Raw genomic sequence first — 21,784 nt, 5'->3', positions numbered from 1 at the left:
TACACATTCTTCTCATCAGCCCATGGAACATACTCCAAAATTGACCACATCCTGGGCCACAAATCTAACCTCAGAAAACTTAAAAAAAATAGAAATTATTCCTTGCATCTTCTCAGACCATCATGGAATAAAAGTTGAACTCAATAACAACAGAAATCTGCATACCCATACAAGAACATGGAAGCTAAATAACCTTATGCTGAAAGATAGATTGGGTTATAGATGGGATTAAGAAGGAAATCACCAAATTTTTGGAACAAAACAACAATGAAGACACGAATTGTTGGGATACTGCAAAGGCAGTCCTAAGAGGGAAATTTATAGCACTGCAAGCCTGCCTCAAGAAAACAGAAAGAGAGGAAGTTAATAACTTAATGGGACATCTCAAGCAACTGGAGAAGGTAGAACATTCCAACCACAAACCCAGAAGAAGAAAAGAAATAACCAAAATCAGAGCAGAATTAAATGAAATTGAAAACAAAAGAATTATACAACAGATCATTAAATCCAAATGTTGGTTTTTTGAAAAGGTCAATAAAATAGATAAACTTTTGCCCAACCTAACCAGGAAAAAAAGAGTAAAATCTCTAATTTCATCAATCAGAAATGGTAGAGATGAAATAACAACAGACCCCTCAGAAATTCAAAAAATCCTTAACGAATATTACAAGAAACTTTACTCTCAGAACTATGAAAATCTGAAAGAAATAGACCAATACTTGGAAGTATGCCACCTACCAAGACTTAGCCAGAACGAAGTGGAAATGTTGAACAGTCCTATATGAAGTTCTGAAATAGCATCAACTATACAAAATCTCCCTAAAAAGAAAAGCCCAGGACCAGATGGTTTTATGTCAGAATTCTACCAAACCTTTAAAGAAGAACTAGTACCTATATTACTAAACCTCTTCCAAAATATAGAAAAAGAAGGAATACTACCCAACACATTCTATGAAGCAAACATCACCTTGATCCCTAAACCAGGGAAAGACCCAACAAGAAAAGAAAATTATAGACCAATATCACTAATGAATATTGATGCAAAAATACTCAATAAGATCCTAACAAACAGAATCCAAAAACACATCAAAAAAATTATACACCAATGACCAAGTGGGATTTATCCCCGGCTCTCAAGGCTGGTTCAATATATGTAAATCCATAAATGTAATTCAGCACATAAACAAACTAAAAAATAAAGACCATATGATTCTTTCAATTGATGCAGAAAAATCTTTTGATAATACCCAGCATTCCTTCATGATTAGAACACTTAAGAAAATTGGTATAGAAGGGACATTTCTTAAACTAATAGAGGCCATCTACAGCAAATCCACAGCCAATATCATATTGAATGGAGCTAAATTAAAATCATTTCCACTTAGATCGGGAACCAAGCAAGGTTTCCCATTGTCTCCATTGCTCTTTGACATTGTAATGGAAGTTTTAGCCATTGCAATTAGGGAAGAAAAGGTGATCAAGGGTATCCACATAGGGTCAGAAGAGATCAAACTTTTACCCTTCGCAGATGACATGATCATATATCTGGAAAACACTAGGATTCAACTACAAAACTTTTAGAAGTGATCAAGGAATACAGCAATGTCTCAGGCTACAAAATCAACATCCATAAATCGGTATATATACCAACAATAGCCAAGCTGAAAAAACAGTCAAGGACTCCATTCCTTTCACAGTAGTGCCAAAGAAGATGAAATATTTGGGAGTTTATCTAAAAGGGACGTGAAAGATCTCTACAAAGAGAACTATGAAACTTTAAGAAAGGAAATAGCTGAAGATGTTAACAAATGGAAAAACATACCATGCTCATGCCTGGGAATAATCAACATTGTTAAAATGTCTATACTACCCAAAGCAATATATAGTTTTAAAGCAAGTCTTATAAAAGCTCCATTGTCATATTTTAAAGATCTTGAAAAAATAATACTTCATTTTATATGGAATCAGAAAAAAACTCGAATAGCCAAAACATTACTCAGAAATAAAAACAAAGCAGGAGGAATCACGCTACCAGACCTGAGACTGTAGTACAAATCGACAGTGATCAAAACAGCATGGTACTGGTACAAAAACAGAGAAGTAGATGTCTGGAACAGAATAGAGAACCAAGAGATGAATCCAGCTACTTATCGTTATTTGATCTTTGATAAGCCAATTAAAAACATTCAGTAGGGAAAAGATTCCCTATTTAACAGATGGTGCTGCGTGAACTGGCTGGCGATCTGCAAAAGACTTAAACTGGACCCACACCTTTCACCATTAACTAAGATAGACTCTCACTGGATAAAAGATTTAATCTTAAGACATGAAACTATAAAAACACTTGAAGAAAGTGCAGGGAAAACTCTTGAAGTAATCGGCGTAGGTGAATATTTTATGAGGAGGACTCCCCAGGCAATTGAAGCAGTATCAAAAATACATTACTGGGACCTGATCAAACTAAAAAGCTTCTGCACAGCCAAGAACATAGTAAGTAAAGCAAGCAGACAGCCCTCAGAATTGGAGAAAATATTTGCAGGTTATACCTCCGATAAAGGTTTAATAACCAGAATCCACAGAGAACTCAAACATATTAGCAAGAAAAGTACAAGTGATCCCATCTCAGGGTGGGCAAAGGACTTGAAAAGAAACTTCTCTAAAGAAAACAGACGCACGATCTACAGACACATGAAAAAAAGCTTATCATCCTTAATCATCAGAGAAATGCAAATCAAAACTACTTTGAGATATCACCTAACCCCAGTAAGTGTAGCCCTCATAACAAAATCCCAAAACCAGAGGTGTTGGTGTGGATGGAGAAAAGGGCACACTTCTACACTGCTGGTGGGAATTCACACTAATATGTTCCTTTTGGAAGGATGTTTGGAGAATACTGCCATTTGATCCTATAATTCCTTTACTAGGTATATACCCAGAAGACCAAAAATCACAATATAACAAAGACATCTGTACGAGAATGTTTATTGCAGCCCAATTCATAATTGCTAAGTCATGGAAGAAGCCCAAGTGCCCACTGACCCACGAATGGACTAGCGAATTGTGGTACATGTATACCATGGAATATTATGCAGCCTTAAGGAAAGATGGAGACTTTACCTCTTTCATGCTTACATGGATGCAGTTGGAACATATTCTTCTTAGCAAAGTATCTCAAGAATGGAAGAAAAAGTATCCAATGTACTCAGCCCTACTATGAAGCTAATTTATAGCTTTCACATGAAGGCTATAACCCAACTATAGCACAAGAATATGGGAAAAGGGCCAAGGGAAGGGAAGGGAGGGGGTAAGTCAGGGTGGAAGGAGGGTAATGGGTGGGGCCACACCTACGGTGCATCTTAGAATGGGTACAGGCGAAACCTACTAAATGCAGAATACAAATGTCTACATACAACAACTAAGAAAATGCCATGAAGGCTATATTTAAGTGTTTGAAGAGAATATTTCAGATTGTATATGAAACCAGCACATTGTACCCCTTGATTGCACAAATGTACACAGCTATGATTTAACAATAAAAAAAAATTAAAAAGAAATTTCCCACATTCAAATAATTTGTAATGCCTTGGCATGTAGTATATTTTTATTAACTTTAATGAAGGTCTATAAACAAGTCCTTCACATTTTTTTAAAGTTGTCTTTGTATGATGCCTAAGATAATAATTATTCAGTGTAAATGATTTCATAGACGTGAACAAATGGTATGTAATTATAAACTGCTATTCAAACCTTTCAGTCTGAAATTTTCATAATCTGTTGTTTCTGACCTTTTATTTATTTCTGGTAGCCTATTTCCCCCACAATCTATGAGGAAATTCATTTCTGTGTGTTTGCCATGGTGGTTTGCATATGCCCTTTATAAATTTTATTGATTTCTAAAAAAAAAAAATTAGCTAACTCGGGCAGCGCCTGTGGCTCAAGGAGTAGGGTGCCGGCCCCATATACCGGAGGTGGTGGGTTCAAACCTGGCCCCAGCCAAAAGCTGCCAAAAAAAAAATTAAGAATTAGCTAACTCTGGAGGAGATAGTCTCTTCCTGGGTTTATGAGTCCACAAGTGCCAGAGCATCAAGAATATAGAAAATAGGGGGAAGGAAAAGCAGAGAGAGGGGAGGAGGGAAAGGGGCGGGACCTTGGTGTGTGCCATACCTTCTGGGGGCAAGACATGATTGCAAGAGGGACTTTACCTAACAAATGCAATCAGTGTAACCTGACTCATTGTACCCTCAATGAATCCCCAACAATTAAAAAAAAAAAAAAAAAAAAAAGAATATAGAATTTAGCCAGGCATGGTGGTTCACGCCTGTAATCCCAGGACTGTGGGAGGCTGAGGAGGGAGAACTGCTTGAGCTCAGGAGTTTGAGACTTGCCTGAGCAATAGTGAGACCCCGATTTCTAAAAAAAATGGAAAAATCCAGCTGGGCACTGTGGTGAGCACCTGTAATCCCAGCAGTTTCAGGAGGCCGCTGGGATGCCCACAGCCTGAGACTGAGGTTTCAGTGAGCTATGACACCATTGCACTCTGCTCAGGACAGGGTGGGACTCTGTCTCAAAGAAAAAAAAAAAGTACAGAAAATAAGAGAATACAATTAATGGAAGTGGCTCTATGATGAATGGATGAAAATAGAAAAATACAGAATCTAAGGAAACACAGAGCACTCACCTTTCAAGATTTGGACTTTCAGATAATACTGCTGGTTTCAGCAAGGCACCTCACTTTTGAGTCTAGAGTCTCATTGATTCTATTTCTCAAGAACAGATAAGAGGGGAAACAGTACCTGCCTGACTATGCAAACCACAGGGAGGAGATAAGGGGTGGGGGAGTCCAATCATTCCTCATCCAGACTTTCAATAAGGCCTCTTTTAACACAACCACTAAAACATTACACTCCCCTTAGAAAAACTGGTTCCCCAAGTTCCTCAGCAGGGACACACTCTAGAACTTCAAGTGTCTTTGAACTTTGCTGCATTAGATGAAGATCATTAAGCCAATTTACTGCTTTTAATCCTTAGAACACTCCTTGCTGGCACCAGTCATGATACCCAAAACACGCTACCTAATACATACTATGTTTATTATTATGGGATATTGCTAATTTCTTTGTCAGAAGCCAGTTTCCCTTTCTTTATATTCCCTTAACGTGATGCCAAGAGCCCTATACATGGTAAACAGCTATTATTTCTAAGTTAAGAATTTTTCATACATGTGCACAAAAACATAGAAGAAAAATGCCATGCCAGTCATTTCTCTTAGGAGAAGTCATTACCATTTTTTATAGAGCTATGGTACTTACCTTAAATTCACTGAGTCAGATTTCCCCCTCTTTTGGTGCAGTAGAAATGAGGGAATCCTTAGTCATGAGTTTTTGCTTGGCTTTGCACACCTTTGATAGTACTCTGTCCTCTTCCTAGTCACCCTATTTATAAAAAAAAAAAAAAAAAGCAGTCAATGATACCACTATCATTTGCTTCAAATTAACCTCCCCTGGCTGTTTCAGTAAATAACTCAGCACCTGGACTTCTTAATGCGGTCAGGTTATTTCGAATCACAACCACTTAAAATCTCTTAAAAGTACTCAACATCATTTCTTCCTCAAGCCTTGTTTTTAGAGTCCAAAATGATCACATTAGTGCCTCTACTATTGATTACCTTTTAAAAAATGACTGGGTCAGAAGTTATGAGCCAGTCAACGTAGAAAAGTGGTTCATGTTTTCCAGTATAGGAAGCCCTTTTATAATTCCTGGGTTTATGAGGCTACAAGTTGATTGTAGCTGGGCATCTCATATCCATTGAGCAACTACATACACATTGTTGAAGGAGATTTAAAATTGGAATATTAAATGGAAATAGGTGAGCAATATTGAGAAATATATTTTAAAATACAAAAATTTTGTTTGAAGATTGTATCTCTCCCTTTTGTTTTCCAGCCTATTAGTTTTCCTGTAATACATCCTGGCTTTGAAAGTCTTGCCTCCTATATATCACACAGGAAGAAATGGTTAAATGGTTAAATGATCCTGGCTTGCTTCCAAACTCCAGAGCCAGAACAGGAGTCACATGATAAGATACCAAGGTAACAGCTACACCTCTATCTATCTGGAAACTGTTTTACCCTCTAATATTTCTGAATGAGATCTCCAAATGCCACCATCTCTAAATGGGTATGAAGGGGTCACTGACAAGGTCCTTTCCCTTACTACCTGTTACGGTGTTTTTGAGGAGCAAGTTGCAGATGGTAGGACACCTGAACCCAATGTGTTAGACATATATGAATGAGTTTGATTTTTGTGGCTGCCAATATTATCCCAGGATACCACAAGCTCATAGCTTTTAAGAAGAAAGAGAATTTTGATACTGGTAACATGAATATAATTTTGAGATACCCTTGCAACAGGTTGGGGAGCAATGACCCAGGGTTTTGCTTTGTAAACCATCCATCTGCCCAGTAAATGTGTTTATTTGTATTACTAACTTAGTATATATGACTAGGTCCTATACTTGCTCAAAATCAAGTGCCAGGGAATTTTATTAAATAAATCTAATATTAGAGTTACACAGATTTCAGTTGAGGGCTACTTGCACAGATGTTCCTTGGGAACAGGCAATTTGGAGAAATGCATCATTAGCTGTTCACAACACAGCTTGAGGCACTGGTGTCCAAATCTCAGAAAAATCAGTCCTACTGAACATTTGGCAAAGTATTTAAAATTCCAGAGTATCTAAATCTTAACAAAAAAAGTATTTTTTTTTTTGTAGGCTGGAAACAAAAATGAACTATTACACAATAATTACACAAAATAAAGTATATATAAGTTGCTTTATTCGTAATAAACACCTAGGTTTCATTAGTATTAGAGGAAGAAAGAACTAGAAATGAACCAAAGAAACATTAAGATGGTAGAACGTTCACTAAAAAATAATTACATCGCTCTGATTTAAACTTAATATCAAGTAAGAAAGTAATTTACCATTATAAATTGAGTAAAAATGAACCTAAGTGACTTACTTGGTTAGACAGTTTTCTACCTTCTTTACCACTGGGGTGTAATTTATCACTTGTTCTCTCTGGCTTAGAGGTTAGTTGTTAAGATTTTACTTCCTTTATACAGTGTCTCAAAAACAGAAATTTTATAAAACAGTATTAGAAAGCTCTTGAGATCATTGCAAAGATGAACCTTAATTTTGGCCAGATCCTAATCTTGTCTGGATTTGGCGCAATGGTAGTACAACAGCTGTGTTTGTAAGAAAGATTAAAGTTTTTTGTTTACCATTAGAAACAAAGACAATATTTATTGTCTTTTACCACAAAGAGACTGAAATTCACCTCAATACAGCATTATAAATGCAGTTAGTAGAAATGCATATTTCAAAAATCTTTAAATCAAATTTTTGCAAAGGTTGAGAAACCTGGTGGCCTGAATTTTGTGAGCTTACTTTAAGTGTTACAAGTCCCAAGGCATACTGTATATTGTTAAAAATTAGTTGAAAAGGCAAACAGCTGTATAAGAATAATCTAAGCTAAACAAAAATAAGCTGATCCAATGAAATTTTTAGATAAATGTCACTTGATCTTTAAGTGCAACAATTGTTTTTACTGGGGTAGTTCGAAAAACAGCTGAAAAGGCCAGAAAGCAGATTGTTTTTGATTTTCCATTAAGTTTTACGTCCTGCATACAAAAGAAACTGCTTGAGTTTGAGCAAAAGATATATCATAACATGTGCATTCTTTTTTTTTTTTTGTGAAATGAGATCTTTAAGTCTGATCTCCTGATTACTTTGTTGTTATTGTGCTTAGGTAACAAAGGGTTGCTATAAATTAAAACCATGTTAACAAATAAAAGGAAAATTTCTAGCTATGCTTTAAAGGGCATTATTTCTCTAAATGTGTAATTAGAAATGAATGTCAGCTTTTTAAAAATACTTTTCAAATGCCTGTTAAGTGTTTTTGAATGAGCAAGGTGTTAAGATTAAAGAAACAAGAGTGTTCTCTCCTGTCCAGCATACAGTTTGATAAAGATTTATTGGAACAGAATGATGCTTCTGAGGACTTGACCAAAGTCTCAGGAGGAACATGTTGAACTGGATCATCATAATGATCATCTTTGCTTAGCAAATTTTATTTGGGCTCAGAACTAAGGCTACCACTAGTAATGGTAAAAAGTTAGGTTAAATTGAGTTTAACTTTTTGAGCTATAGAAAAAGATAGGAGATAGTCTGGAAAAGCTACCTTTTCTCTGCTAAGAACCATTAAAATTAGTCTTGGGAACAATATGGTCTTTGAACTTCCCAATCAGCATTTCTGGGACAATGTCAGATTTTGAACAATTACAAAAAACCAGACACAAATGTGCAAACCAGATTTCTATTTCTTCTCCACTGACATGAGATTTAAAACAGCAACAGAAACATTTCTAGGTCAGTGTCAATATGCAGTCACAAATTACCGAAGAAACAAATTGGAGTGCATGGGTGTGTGATTTTGTGTTTTGGCATGGAAGAGACAGTGAAATATTCACAACATACAAGCCAAATCATAAAAATAAAATAGGACTTAGGATCCCATCATTTTGAAAGAGTGGGATTTAGCTCTGACATCTTGCAGATTTGTGATATCCTGACTTTTGCTTCCATAGTCCTAAATAACACAAGTTTTAGAACAAAAGTACAACTTTTTTTTTCTTTTTCCTCTGTGATGTTGTGGTGAAGCAATTCTGAGGAAAGCTTGATTTCAACAGAAGAAAAACCCTCTTAGACATATTTATAAACAAATATGGAAAAACTCAAACTGGGACATACAGTATTAGATCTTTTTATTTATTTATTTTTATTTTGACACAGAGCCTCAAGCTATTGTCCTGGGTAGAGTGCTGTGGCATCACAGCTCACAGCAACCTCAAACTCCTGGGCTCAAGCGATTCTCTTGCCTCAGTCTCCCAAGTAGCTGGGACTACAGGCCCCCACCACAATGTCCGGCTATTTTTTGGTTGTAGCCGTCACTGTTGTTTGGCAGGCCCTGGCCAGATTCGAACCTGCCAGCTCTGGTGTATGTGGTTGGTGCTTTAGCTGCTTGCGCTACAGGTGCCACCCACCGTATTAGATCTTACGTTATTTATCAGAAATTAGAAGTGATGACCAATAATTCCTCATAAATATTTCCTCCTGTTTGAGTCTTAAACATATTTCAAAGAACAAAGTTTACTAAGGGAAAAGAATATCATTACAGCATTTCAAAATAATTGAATACAATAAAGTTTAACAATGAAGTATAAATTGAAAATGGTCTCATAGTGACATTTAAGATCTAAAGAAAGGTTAGAGTTCTCAATGCTTATGCAGAATGAAGTACATTGCACTCCTGAAACTAAGAGGTAATGGTAACCATCTCATTTCTTGATATTGTTTTATTTTATAGTTACTATATTAATTCACAAATGGAATCACTGTTTTCTTTGAGGATAACACTTCCTACCTCTTTTTGGTGTAACTGTATTTACATGACCACCATGAGTTCTTTTCCCAAGATAGCCTTCCCTAATAATATATAGCAGTTCTATTGGATGGTTTCATCAGACAACTTTTAATTTGGATAAGCCCTTACTCCAGAGAATCCATTTCCCAGATATCCAAGCCCAATGTGCTCATCTCCTAAAACTCCATCACTAAATATAACCTCCCCAATTCCTGCATCAATTTTTCTAAGTATAAAACAGCAATTTTCAAGTATACTGGCCCGAGGGATGACCTCCTTATTTTTTGGATGCATCCTGAAATGACAAATTCTTGTAACAGTCACTAATTCTGTATGACTTTGACCTATCCTGATGCTTTTAGGATTGTTTGTCCCATCACAGAGACTGTCAAAAAGAACCATGTCAAAACTCTTTGTCCTTTGCTTTTTCCTTTAAGTTCAAAATCTGTTTGAAAATTAGGAAACAATTTATATTATTTGGTAATAATGTTTTACTGTATAATTGGCTTGGAAATTGCTGTGCAATTTTTTCACCTATACTTTAAAGCATGTAAACAGTTGACCCCTGAACAAATAGACAATTACAAAACTGCACTGAATGTTTTTTTTTTTTTTTTGAGACAGAGGCTCACTATGTTGCCCTGGGTAGAGTGCTGTAGCGTCACAGCTCACAGCAACCTCAAACTCTTGGGCTTAAGCGATTCTCTTGCCTCAGACTCCCAAGTAGTTGGGACTAATAGGAGCCCACCACAATGCCTGGCTATTGTTTTTGTTGCAGTTTTTTAGTTGGCCCAGGTGGGGTTCTAACCTGCCACCCTCGCTATATGTGGCTGGCACAACCACTGTGCTAAGGGGACTGAGCCATGAACTGAATTTTTTTAATTACTCAGAGCATTGACTCTATAAGATAATTATTGTGAGACATTTTATGAATAGAAAACTTGAGTAAAAAATATTTATTAGTATTATTAATTAAAATTTCTAAATTCTCAAAAATAAGAACTATACATCTATGAGCTAAATCGATAACGTCTGTAACTCTGAACTGTGTTAAAGTACAGGCACACGTTAGGTATTTTCATTCACCTTTATTTAATTCTCATAGCATGAATGATTTGTATCTGTATTTTTACTAGAGGAAATATAGCTTCAGAGAGGGCATTAACTAGAAGGAATGGACAGTTTGTAGGAATTTATTTAACTCTATCCCTGATTGACAAGCAGAATCAAGATCTTATATTCCTCTGAGTATATCATGATGTGTCACAAAAATATGACATGGCTATATTACATAATTCTGACTTTAGTGATCTTTGAGAGTATGAACACACTTCTATTGCTACTAGATACCACCTTAAAAATATTTAAGGTTCTTGGTAAGAAAGGTGAAGATCTATAATAAAAGCAGAGGCTGTTGCAAGTATATAAATTTGCTTTTCAAGGTAAGCTTTATCTCAGGTGTTCTAAGAATGTTGAAACATTTAGTCCCAAAGGAATTTGCACACAGTAAACAGAGTTGAATGACATGATCATCAAATTTTTAGGAAATTATAAACCATTTTTTATATTAAATTGAATAATTCTTTATCTTTACTGGGAGTTATGGCATCCCTACACATACAGACTGCTAAAACATGCACACATACACATACATACATTCAACCACTTTTAGAGTTCCCTGAGTCCTTTTGTAAATGTTTGTCTCTGAGAATTAGGAAAACAGTATACATTTAAAGCAAAGAAGATAGGATACACTTTGATTAATCTTTTGAAAAATTAAAAGCATTATTTTTCATTAGTTATCTATGCCCTGGAGCAGAGCTGCTGAGTCAATTACACAGTTTTATAAAATGATGAAAAAAAATATATGTATGTATACACACGCACACACAGAATAGGAAAATAATTTTTCAAACCATTTATATTTTATTTAACAAAACAAAAACAGATATTTTTAGAGTTTACAGTATATTTGATATAAAAATAAGGAATATTCCAAAATATGTAATAAAAATACAAAGTTTTTGAATCTAAGTACAGAGAAAATTCTTTTACATTTCAGTCACCCAGAACAACAGCTTGTGGTCTCCTCCGATTGCACACAGTGGGAGAGTTCGATGCCAGGAAAGGCCAGATCCAATGGTCACAGAACCAGTGAGTATGGGCTATGAAATATGGGAAGAATTAAAGAAGCACGCTAAATCCTCAAAATATACAAATAAAAATTACTTTCAAAAATAAGAAGTGCACTGATAATTATCTTTTGCTTAAAGCAGAAACATAATTAAAAAATATGTTCCCTTCAGAGGTAAAATACACAGTATGTACTTGCAATAGGTTGGAATGAAGGATACAGTCCTTCTTTGAATAACCTGTACAGCCTGGACCCTTTTATATAGCCCATATCAAGCAAGCAAGCACGCAAGCAAAATTAAATCACTATGTTTAAATGAAGGAGAAAACATAAAAGCAAGAAGAAATAAGAAGTTTCTTACATGGATATTGGCAAAAAAAAAAAAAAAAATCTGTAGCCACTAGTGATTTAAATATAAAAAAGGCTTCTCTTTCAATTTAAGTAGATAACAGACATAAATGTCTTCAGTTACAAATTTGGGGGCTATGTGTAGAAAAGTTAACTACACAAATTAAGAAAAATACATATGCCACAGAACATTTCTACATTACCTGAGGGTGTCCTAAATGATGAATTTGAAACTGGCTTGCCATTTTGCCAGGATAACCAGTGGTTGCAAACAAGTTTTCATTAATTGTGGACCACCTAAGAAATAAGACGGTATAAAAATAAGTACAGTATCCTATGGATAACCATAAGCTTTTCTGAAACAAACAGGTTATTTATTTTTGCACAAAAGCGATAATTTTAGTAATTCTGAATGTGTTAATATGACTTTACAATTAGACTGGGAATTCCAGGCTAGTTAGCTATACCTATTTTCTCATTTTGTGAATATTTATTAAGTGTTTATTGTGTACCACTTCATTAAGTTTCAAAGTTACGCAAGGTTAACAAAGTCTCTTTCATATAACCAGAGGACTACCTGTGTGTAGGAGACACAAATGAGAAATCAGACAGATAAAACAGCTACTCTGCTCTTTTTTCCAAGCTTTGTGAATCCCAACTTTGTTCGGAGCACAGTATGTACAACTTAAGAAGACGAGACATAACTGGTTTAAGGCAGCCATAGCAATCCTTAATAAAAAGAAAGTGTGCCTTCCTCTCCTCTTACTTTAGATAATGTGGCATGAGACTATACTGCCTGGAACTCTCATAGCCATCTTCTCCCCCCCCCACCATGTTCCCCCATTCACAATACAGACCAGGCATGGGGCCTGGGCTGGGGTGTACATAGGGTAGGTTTACTCTGCCTCCTCTTTCTATGCAGTCAGTTAAGAACACAGCCTTTGGTAAGCACCAGGAGGTTCTCATAGCCATCTTATTGTAACTGTGACGCAGTAGCCCATGGGAATGGCAGAGCGAAAAAATGAAAAGGATCACCAAGCTCTTGATGACACTGAAGAGCTGCAAAATGAACCCTGTGACCTCCTCCTCCAAGCTTAAGTAACACTGATCCCCGATTTTAAAATGTACATTTGCTCACATCTCTGAAGTGAGGATACCTCTTACAATCTATGACATTGATATATTTAGTTGAGTGTATTTATTCTTAATGGTATTCCCAAGTCCTATAACTTTATTTGGTATATTTTAGATATGATAAAATATAAAATAAATACTTCATTGGTTTTAGTCTTTGTTATTTAGTTTTGCTGTTACTTAAAGTAGAAAGATTAATGACTATATGAGGGAATATATGGTGTCCATAAAGTTCGTGTGCAACTTAAAACTGCACACTATTTAAAATTGCATGTGAACTTTATGGATACCCTGTATTATGAAAAATGAATGAAAAGGAATAAGGTAGATATTATGTTAAAATGAAGAAAAGAATGTCACAGATACATGCTACCTAGCCTGCTTTCACTTAAAGCCAAGTTTTATGTATAAACATGAGATCATCTACATTTACATTTTTATTAGCACAAAACAATAAGAAGTATAATATACTCCAAAATGCTGGAGTGGTACTGGTGGAGTGGCTACAAGTTTTTTTTTTTGTGTTATAACATTTCTAAAAGGAAATATTTGGAAAACAAATCAACTCCTTGCCTAGACTAAAAGAGATTTAGTTGGGAAAGCAAAATAACCACTTATACAACAATCAGGAAAAAAAATCCAGTGCAAAGGAGAGGATTAGGAAAGTATTCTAGTACTGGCACAGCACAAAGACCAAAAAATCAATTATAACTTCAACAGAAATGGTACGCTACCTGAATAGGAAGGCTCGGTCCATGTGAACAGGTCTCTTATCTTGCGGATAACTGAAAGATAATATTTTGCATTCAATGAATTATGTGTTAAGACTTAAGCAGAAGAATTTAAGGTTTAAAAGGTATTTTCTTACTAAAGTACAGAAAAGCCAATGTACTTAAACTGCAACAAAATTCCAAATAGGTTTTCAGTTAAAAATAGATGAAATATGATAAAGATATGATTTAGAATCACTACAGGGCATCATCATTCAACAGGGTAGGTGGTTTTCTTCTTTTCCAACATAAGTAAACACTGCTTAGATCTAAGAGTTAATCTGCAACATATGATTACGTTAGGTAAAAGTCCACAGATCTGGCACATAGCTCTGTCATGTGAAAACCCATAGCTCTGGCCCTTCTATAGCATAGGTGTGTTTCACCCTGCAGTGTGGCCCAGTGGATCATTCAGCAGTAGTTAACTGACACTTTTTTATAAAACATAGATAAATATACTAAGGAAGTACCTGGACCGAGTAATATCCCAAATTAACCAATCATTTCCTGCAACAGCTCCAACTTTGAAGGTATTTTTTAAGCACCAGTGTGCTGACATTAATGGCATCTGTTCTGATTCAAGAGACAAAATAGCCTGCTGAGCCAAAAGATCATAAAACCGGATTATTCCATTCTTCTCGGCAACCATTAGCTGTAAAGACAGGAACATAAAGGAAAGTTGACTGCTTATCTCATTAAATCTGAGCAGTAAGCAGAGATTCAATGTTATACAGTAAAATGTAAACATTTTCATATACAGGTTGAACAATGTTAATCTGAAATGCTCCAAAATTTCAAACTTTTTGAGCAGTGACATGATGCAATAAGTGAAAAATTCTATGTTGAAGTAACTTATGCAAACTTTGTTTCATGTACAAAATTATTAAACATATTTTATAAAACTACCTTCAGGCCATGTACATAAAGTATATAAGGCATAAACCGATTTGATGTTTAGAATTGGGTCCCATCCACAAGATATTTCATTATGTATATACTATGTATAAATATTCCCAAATAAAAAAATCCAAAATCTGTAATACTTCTGGTCCTAAGCATTTTAGATAAGGGATACTCAACCTATATTACAAATGGAAGAGCAAATGTAATGGAAATAAGAAGGCCATTTAAAAATGTCTATCAAATATAAGAAATCTTACAGAAAACTGAAAACAGATAGAAGGTTAGATATAATTTTACATTTAATTATATATGGTCACCAGGAAGAAGAGATCAATCTAAAGATTCATTCTGAACAAAGTAACCTTTAAGATATGTTAGTTATGTTGCCCAGAAAGGGTAGTTAAGTATGTTATCTTTTCAACAGAGATATGTGTTATACATCCTTATGCAATTTAAGTTTGTTTCCAGAATAAAAGGCAGTTTGGCATAATTAAAGGGCATACAGGCCTGAGTAGTTAGGCTGCGGCTTCTACTTAAAAGTTGATGACTTTGCCACATGACTGGCAGCTTCCTCATTTCCAAGATGGAGAAGTAAGGGTAAGAATAGCTGCAGGATTGTTGTAATGATTAAATCAGTAATGTACATAAAGGATTCAATGCAATGCTTGGTATATACTAGACACTTCTCAAGAAATAAGAATTGGGTGGGGAAAGGAAGAGCAGAGAGAGGGAAGGAGGGAGATGGATAGGGCCTTGGTATGTACCACACCTTTTGGGGGCAAGACACGATTGCAAGAGAGACTTTGTCTAACAAATGCAATCAGTGTAGCCTGGTTTCTTATACCCTTAATGAATCCCCAACAATAATAAAATAAAATACAAAAAATAAGAGTTACTTTTTCTTCAGTATTTCCTTTAGTCCAGTATTTCCTTTAGCTGATTCAAGATACTTAAATTAATCAGTTTTTAATCTATTAAATATTTTTTCAAATGCACAAATTAGGTAAATCCTCACTTTACAAAATAATAAAATGTGAAAAAAACTTGTTTTTTAGACTCAAGAAATTATGATATTGGGATACCCATTTGTTGGAGAAAAGATAGACTGCTGTGAATATCTAAGTGAATGAGTAGTTGATGCCCAAACAAAATGCTTTGAAAAATTCTCTACATCTTCTGTAAATTCTTACTTTTTAAGACTGTTCTTTTAATTCTGGTTATATTAACTTGAAAACATTCCTGAAGATAAAAGTAGCAGTGGTGGACTGGCAAAATCAAATATTGGCATGAAATATCCTGGGCTCACTTAATCTGTTGAGCGACCTGGAGCCTGCCTTTTCCTTATCTGCAAAATGAGGGATAATTATATTAGACTCAAAAGTTACTATATGCCTAAAATGTAATTATACTTTAGGAAAGTACAAAACATCTTAAAAATGTCACTAACTCTAACAACTTATCTCTGGCTTAGAGCTTTTTGATGGCATTCTATTATTCACTTAAGAGTTTTTTACTGAGCATGGATTTATATATGTAATATGTAATATAGTCAGTTCTCATTGTTAATGGTACTTAAGTATATAAAGTTGTTGTGAACAATGAATTAGTGAATGTTGAACCATTGCTCCCAGGGGAAATAAAGAGTTAGTTAGGTTTCTACCTGATTCTGATCATATTTTTGATGAATGATCAATATATACCTTTTGAAAATTGTGTTTCTGTTTAAAGATACCTTATTTATTTCATTTTTTTTTTTTTTTTTGAAACAGAGTTTATTTTGTCGCCCTCGGTAGAGTGCCGTAGTATCATAGCTCACAGCAACCTCAAACTCCATCCTGGGCTTAAGTGATTGTCTTGCCTCAGCCTTCCGAGTAGTCAGGACTACAGGCAACCGCCACAACACCTAGCTATTTTTTGTTGCAGTTTGGCCGGGGCCGGATTCAAACCTGCCACTCTTGGTATATGGGTTCGGTGCCCTACCCACTAAGCCACAGGTGCCGCCCAAAGACACCTTATTTTTTATACAAAACACACACACACACAGATATGTTTTGATTCATTAACATAGACCTCACAACTAAAAGCACTGTAACTCATGCCTGACAAAACTTATCTAACACGTGTATTTTCTCCATAGGCATGGCCCAGCCTTCTCACACTTAAGAACATAAGACAGCACTTCACTACTGTGCTTGGGGGCCATTTCACACAGCAAAATCACCAACAAAAAGCACAGAAATGTGACGAACACGGCATTAAATGGACCATGAAAAGGACACTCATTTATAGTATGAGAGCTAAAACAAGAAGCTAGAGTGTTACCTTGTTTGAACTCAGCTGGGAAGGTGCACATTAGCTGACTTAATTTTTTTGTTGCTCTCAGTACGTCTCTGACTAAGAAAGTGCCAAGAGTTTTGATTTGGGGGTTATAAACAAATTTTAGGCAAATTTGCAAATACAAAATCTGTGAATAATGAGGATAGACTCTATATACATATACACATCAAACACTGTTAATTCCAAAATAAGTCATTTAAAGACATAATTCTTTTTTTTTTTTTTTTTTTTGCAGTTTTTGGCTGGGGCTGGGTTTGAACCTGCCATTTCCAGTATATGGGGCTGGCGCCCTATTCCTTTGAGCCACAGACGCTGCCCAAAAGACATTAATTCTTGATTTCTAAAAGCTTTCCATGTAGAAAAGAGAATTCTTGACAATAACTTAAGGCAAAATACCTGGGGTATAAAAAGAAATTACTTCAGAATACAGGTAGCCTTTGGAATTACAGTATTCTTAATAGAAGAGGTGTAATTTAAAATTTTTCTTTGAGAACAGGTAAATGCTTAAACAATACTAATACTACCAACAATAACTAAAATGAGGTCTTTGACAAATATACAACAAAAACAGTTTAACACTGAGTAAAAGCTTTTTAAAAAAATTTATTATTAAATCATAGCTGTGTACATTAATGCAATCATGGGGCACCATACACTGGTTTTATATACCATTTGACATATTTTCATCACACTGCTTAACATATGAGTAAAAGCTTTATATGTCCTGCTTTATTTAATTGTCAAAACCAACATATGAAAAAATTACTACCATTAATCCCATTTTTCAGATAAGGAAACTGAGTCTCAGAGTGACTAAAGTAACTTGTTCAAAGTCTCAAGCCTAGCCTATGATGGAGCCTGGATTTCAGCCCAGGTCTAACTATAGAGCACATATATTTCTTCCTATAAGGCTAGACTGCTGAAGACTGGTAAGTGGTTTGTGGTATGCTATGTGAGGTCTGATAATTAAGTTTGTGGACTTGTCTCTATGTGCTTATGACGGCAGCACTGTATAAACAACTTGGTAAGGTTCATAACCATGGGATAGTGATGTCTCATAGCCGTGTTTCTATCAATGTGTGGGATGTCTTGCTGAATGGCATTCATTATTGTTGTGTGTTTTTGTCATCAGAGTTTGAATTAGAGCACTAAACAAACATTAAATTTCTTGTTAAACTTGGCAAGAGTGGAAGTGAAATCAGGGACAGGTTAGTCCAAGTTTGGGAATAATGGCATGAAGAATATGGTAGTGTACAAAAGGATTAAATGTTTTTCTGAGGGGAGAGAAAGTGTCACTGATGAAGAGAGGTCAGTGTAGCCAGTAACGAGCAGAACTGACGAAAACATTGCAAAAATCAGATCAAACTGTACATCAAAATCATCAGCTGTGAGAAGCATAGCCGACTAAGTAAACATCAATAGAGAAATTGGAAAATCTTGGCATGAGAAAGGTATGTACAAAAAAAGGTTCTGAAGGAGCTCACTGATGAACAAAAAAAGAAAAAGAAAAAGAAAAAGGAGAGTCAAGTTTCCCAAGACCTTATAGAGAGGGAGAAAGATGTTTTGGGCCATCACTAGTGATGAAACATTAGTGAACCAATACAACCTTGAAACGAAGTGTCAAAGTGCACAATGGAAGTCAGCCAATTCTCCAGGACAAAAAAAGTTTCATTAGTCCAAATCAAGAGTCAAAATGTTGTTGCTAACCTTTTTTGATACCAGAGGGATTGTTCATTATGAATCTGTACCAACTGGACAGTTAACCAACTTTACTATCTGGAAGTGCTAAAAAGGCTGTGTGAAAAAATTAGATGAAAATGACCTGAGCTTTTCACTAACAACTCATGGCTCTTCCATCACAATGCATCAACTCTCATGCCTGTCTGTTAGGGAGTTTTTAGCTGGCAAACCAATAACTGCATTGGAACAATCTTCTATTCACTCATCTGATCTGACCCCCAGTGATCTTTTTCTTTACCCAAAGATAAAGAAAATATTGAACAGAAGACATTTTGATGATATTCCAGACATCAAGGGTAATATAATGATAGTTCTGACGGCTAGTCCAAAAAAAAAAAAAAAACTTTTAAAATTGCTTTGACAGGTGGACCACATGCTGGCATCAATGCCATAGCTTCCTAAAGGGAGTACTTCAAAAGTGAAATTCAGCAATGAGACATGTAGCCATTTTTCTAGGATGCGTTCATGAACTTAACTGTCAGATCTTGTAGTCTGGGGTGGGGAAGGATTAGAAATGAGAAGAGATCAAGGAAAACTTACAGGACCTACTAAATATATTTGGGATTTTTAGGCTGATTCGAAAAATCTTGAGGATTTCAGGTATAACTTACGAACTATGAAAGGGGTAAGAGGTAGCCTCCACAGCCAGACTGCCAGGTGGATTTCAGCTCTGCCTTTAGGAGTTGTGTGATTTTGGACAAATTACTTACCTTTGTGTGCTTCAGGCTCTCACCACTAAAATGGGGCTAATATCAGTATTTACTTCATAGACTACTGGGAGAATGGTATGAGTTAACTCACGTAAAGTACAGTTCTCTGCACTCAAAAACGCATTAGTTACTATTATAGGTTGAAGTCAGATTGAGAACTCAGTTCTAACAAAAATTTTGCATTGTTATTTACTGCTTCTGAACTTGTGCTCAACTGTTTTTGGGTGAAAGAGCAGAGGGGTAAAAAAGTTAAACAAGTTTGGAAAACTGCTGAATCTAAAAATGTTATGGGGGAAATTTTCCCTTTAGGACTTTTCAGAACCATGAACAGTAATAAACACTGAATTTCTAAGGAAGAAATATTTTAAGTAGCACAGAACATTGTAGTATTTGAACCAGATTGAGTTCAAATCTATTAACTATGTGATTGTGGGCAAATTACTTAATCTTCTGGTGTTTTAGTTTTCTCACCTACACAACGGACAGAATAATGCTACTGACCTCGCAGTTTTTTGTAGGGATTAAATGAGAGAATACATGCAATGTACTCAGAATGAAATGAATCTCATTTCATTTAGTTGTTCTCATTTAGGTTAGTTCAAATGCCAATTCTTCCATTTACTAGATGTGTGACCTTGGGTATTTAACTTCTCTGAGCCTTCCTTGGTTTCTTTATCTGTAAAATGGACATGACCACAGTATCTATCTCATAAAGTTGCCAAGGAGTCAATGAGCTAAGACATGTGAAATGCTGACTATGGACTGGCATAAATAAGCACTACATGTTTGCTATGATTAATCAAACCTAACTTGCGAAAGCAGGGCGCCCTAAGGAACTGGCATGAGTTCCAGAGAACAGTTGAAGGATTTAACTTTAAGAGAGATGAATGTCTCAAATTCTGTGAAAGACAAAATAAATACAGTGGCAGTTCAAGAGAAGACTCCTGTTGAATGATTACTACCTTCCTAAGGAAGTAAAAATTAAGGTTGATTAATGTAAAAACTTATAGTATATTTTTAGTCTTTTAGAAAGGTCTCCCTTGAATAGGAATTGACTACTACTACAGCTCAAGCAAATTTGCCTTATGCCACTAATGCTTTCTGTTTGTAAGTTTAAACTGCCCACTAGTATTAGATTGACCATCAGATGTTAGATGGCAGTCTATTAAAGGTCAGGAAAAGTGCACTCTGAATCAATGCCATTTATGGATGATGGTTGTCAAATAAAAACTTTAACAATTATAAAGAAACTTTTAAAAGCGCAGATTTCTAGACTAGTCCAAATGAATCTGTGCCAATTACTATCTCTGGGGTGGAAAAAGTCATCAATTTTTCTCCTCTATGTGGTGCATGTATTATATCTGTATATGTCTTTTTAGTTTGATAAAAGAAAGCTGTTATAAATAATCACCTTAAAAGTTTCCTCAGGATGCCAGCATACACTCATGCCAGGGGACTGAAGAACAAAATGAGCTGTCTGTACTCCTTCCAAGTTCCAAATCCTAATGAAAGAACAGGAGTGTAATGTTAAATATTCTTGATGTATCACTACTAAAAACATGAAATTTCCATGAATTTATTCAAAGCTATTAACTATAGATTTTAAGACAGGTATTTGTACTTAATATGTATTTTTTAAAAAAATTATAAAACTGCTTTTAGAAAACATGAAAGTAGTATGAAGAATTTAAGTTTACCATTCTCAATCCTAAAAAAAAAAAAAGAGCAACATACTTTTTCTCTCTAACACAGCAACACTGTCACACAGTAATCAAATTAAATTATTTATATACTCTTTTATTTTGTGGGGAAAATCTTAAAGTTTCTAGGTCCTCTAATCAGGTAACATTCCTACTTTAGTGGTTATTTCAATTAATAATAATTTCTGCCATGGCTGCTTATAAACACATACCCCCCCCACATATATATATATAGACACAAGGCAGTATCCCCCATTTTCAAAATAACATAAAAAAGCTAATATGAAGTAACATAAATTTAATGACTTAGCCATTTTCCATACTGCTTATTCCTTTTACCTTTGGGTTTCCCTCCCAGTGGCTACTTCCTACTCATACCTTTTCTAATTTGGCTTATTTCTTCAGTTTTCTCTCCTAAAGATGCCAAGCTTGATAGCTACCAGGTTAAAGATGGGCTGAAAGAACAGGCACTTGGTTCTTCCTCCTCTCCCTCTCCATAATAGTCACAAATCCACAATAACAA

At 35.3% G+C, this 21,784-nt stretch overlaps 1 protein-coding gene and 1 non-coding gene across 2 annotated transcripts in view; both read right to left on the bottom strand.

Moving 5' to 3' along the window:
* Positions 1–11,388: 11,388 nt before the first annotated feature.
* Positions 11,389–21,784, bottom strand: part of NUP37 (nucleoporin 37) — a 56,370-nt gene continuing 45,974 nt past the window's right edge. Inside the window, exons 6-10 of the mRNA XM_053582968.1 lie at positions 20,973–21,063; positions 14,342–14,523; positions 13,836–13,886; positions 12,171–12,264; positions 11,389–11,650 (exon numbers count right to left, since the gene is read on the bottom strand). Coding sequence (XP_053438943.1) covers positions 11,537–11,650; positions 12,171–12,264; positions 13,836–13,886; positions 14,342–14,523; positions 20,973–21,063 — 532 coding nt within the window. The 3' untranslated portion in view covers positions 11,389–11,536. The remainder of the gene's footprint in view (positions 11,651–12,170; positions 12,265–13,835; positions 13,887–14,341; positions 14,524–20,972; positions 21,064–21,784) is intronic.
* Positions 12,798–12,928, bottom strand: LOC128582894 (small nucleolar RNA SNORA51). Its single transcript, XR_008379314.1, has one exon. It is a non-coding gene; the product is annotated as a small nucleolar RNA SNORA51 (small nucleolar RNA).

This window comes from Nycticebus coucang, chromosome 3 (genome assembly GCF_027406575.1).
Source record: "Nycticebus coucang isolate mNycCou1 chromosome 3, mNycCou1.pri, whole genome shotgun sequence".
In the NCBI taxonomy this organism is placed as follows: Eukaryota; Metazoa; Chordata; class Mammalia; order Primates; family Lorisidae; genus Nycticebus; species Nycticebus coucang.
This window is presented reverse-complemented; position numbering and strand designations above follow the sequence as displayed.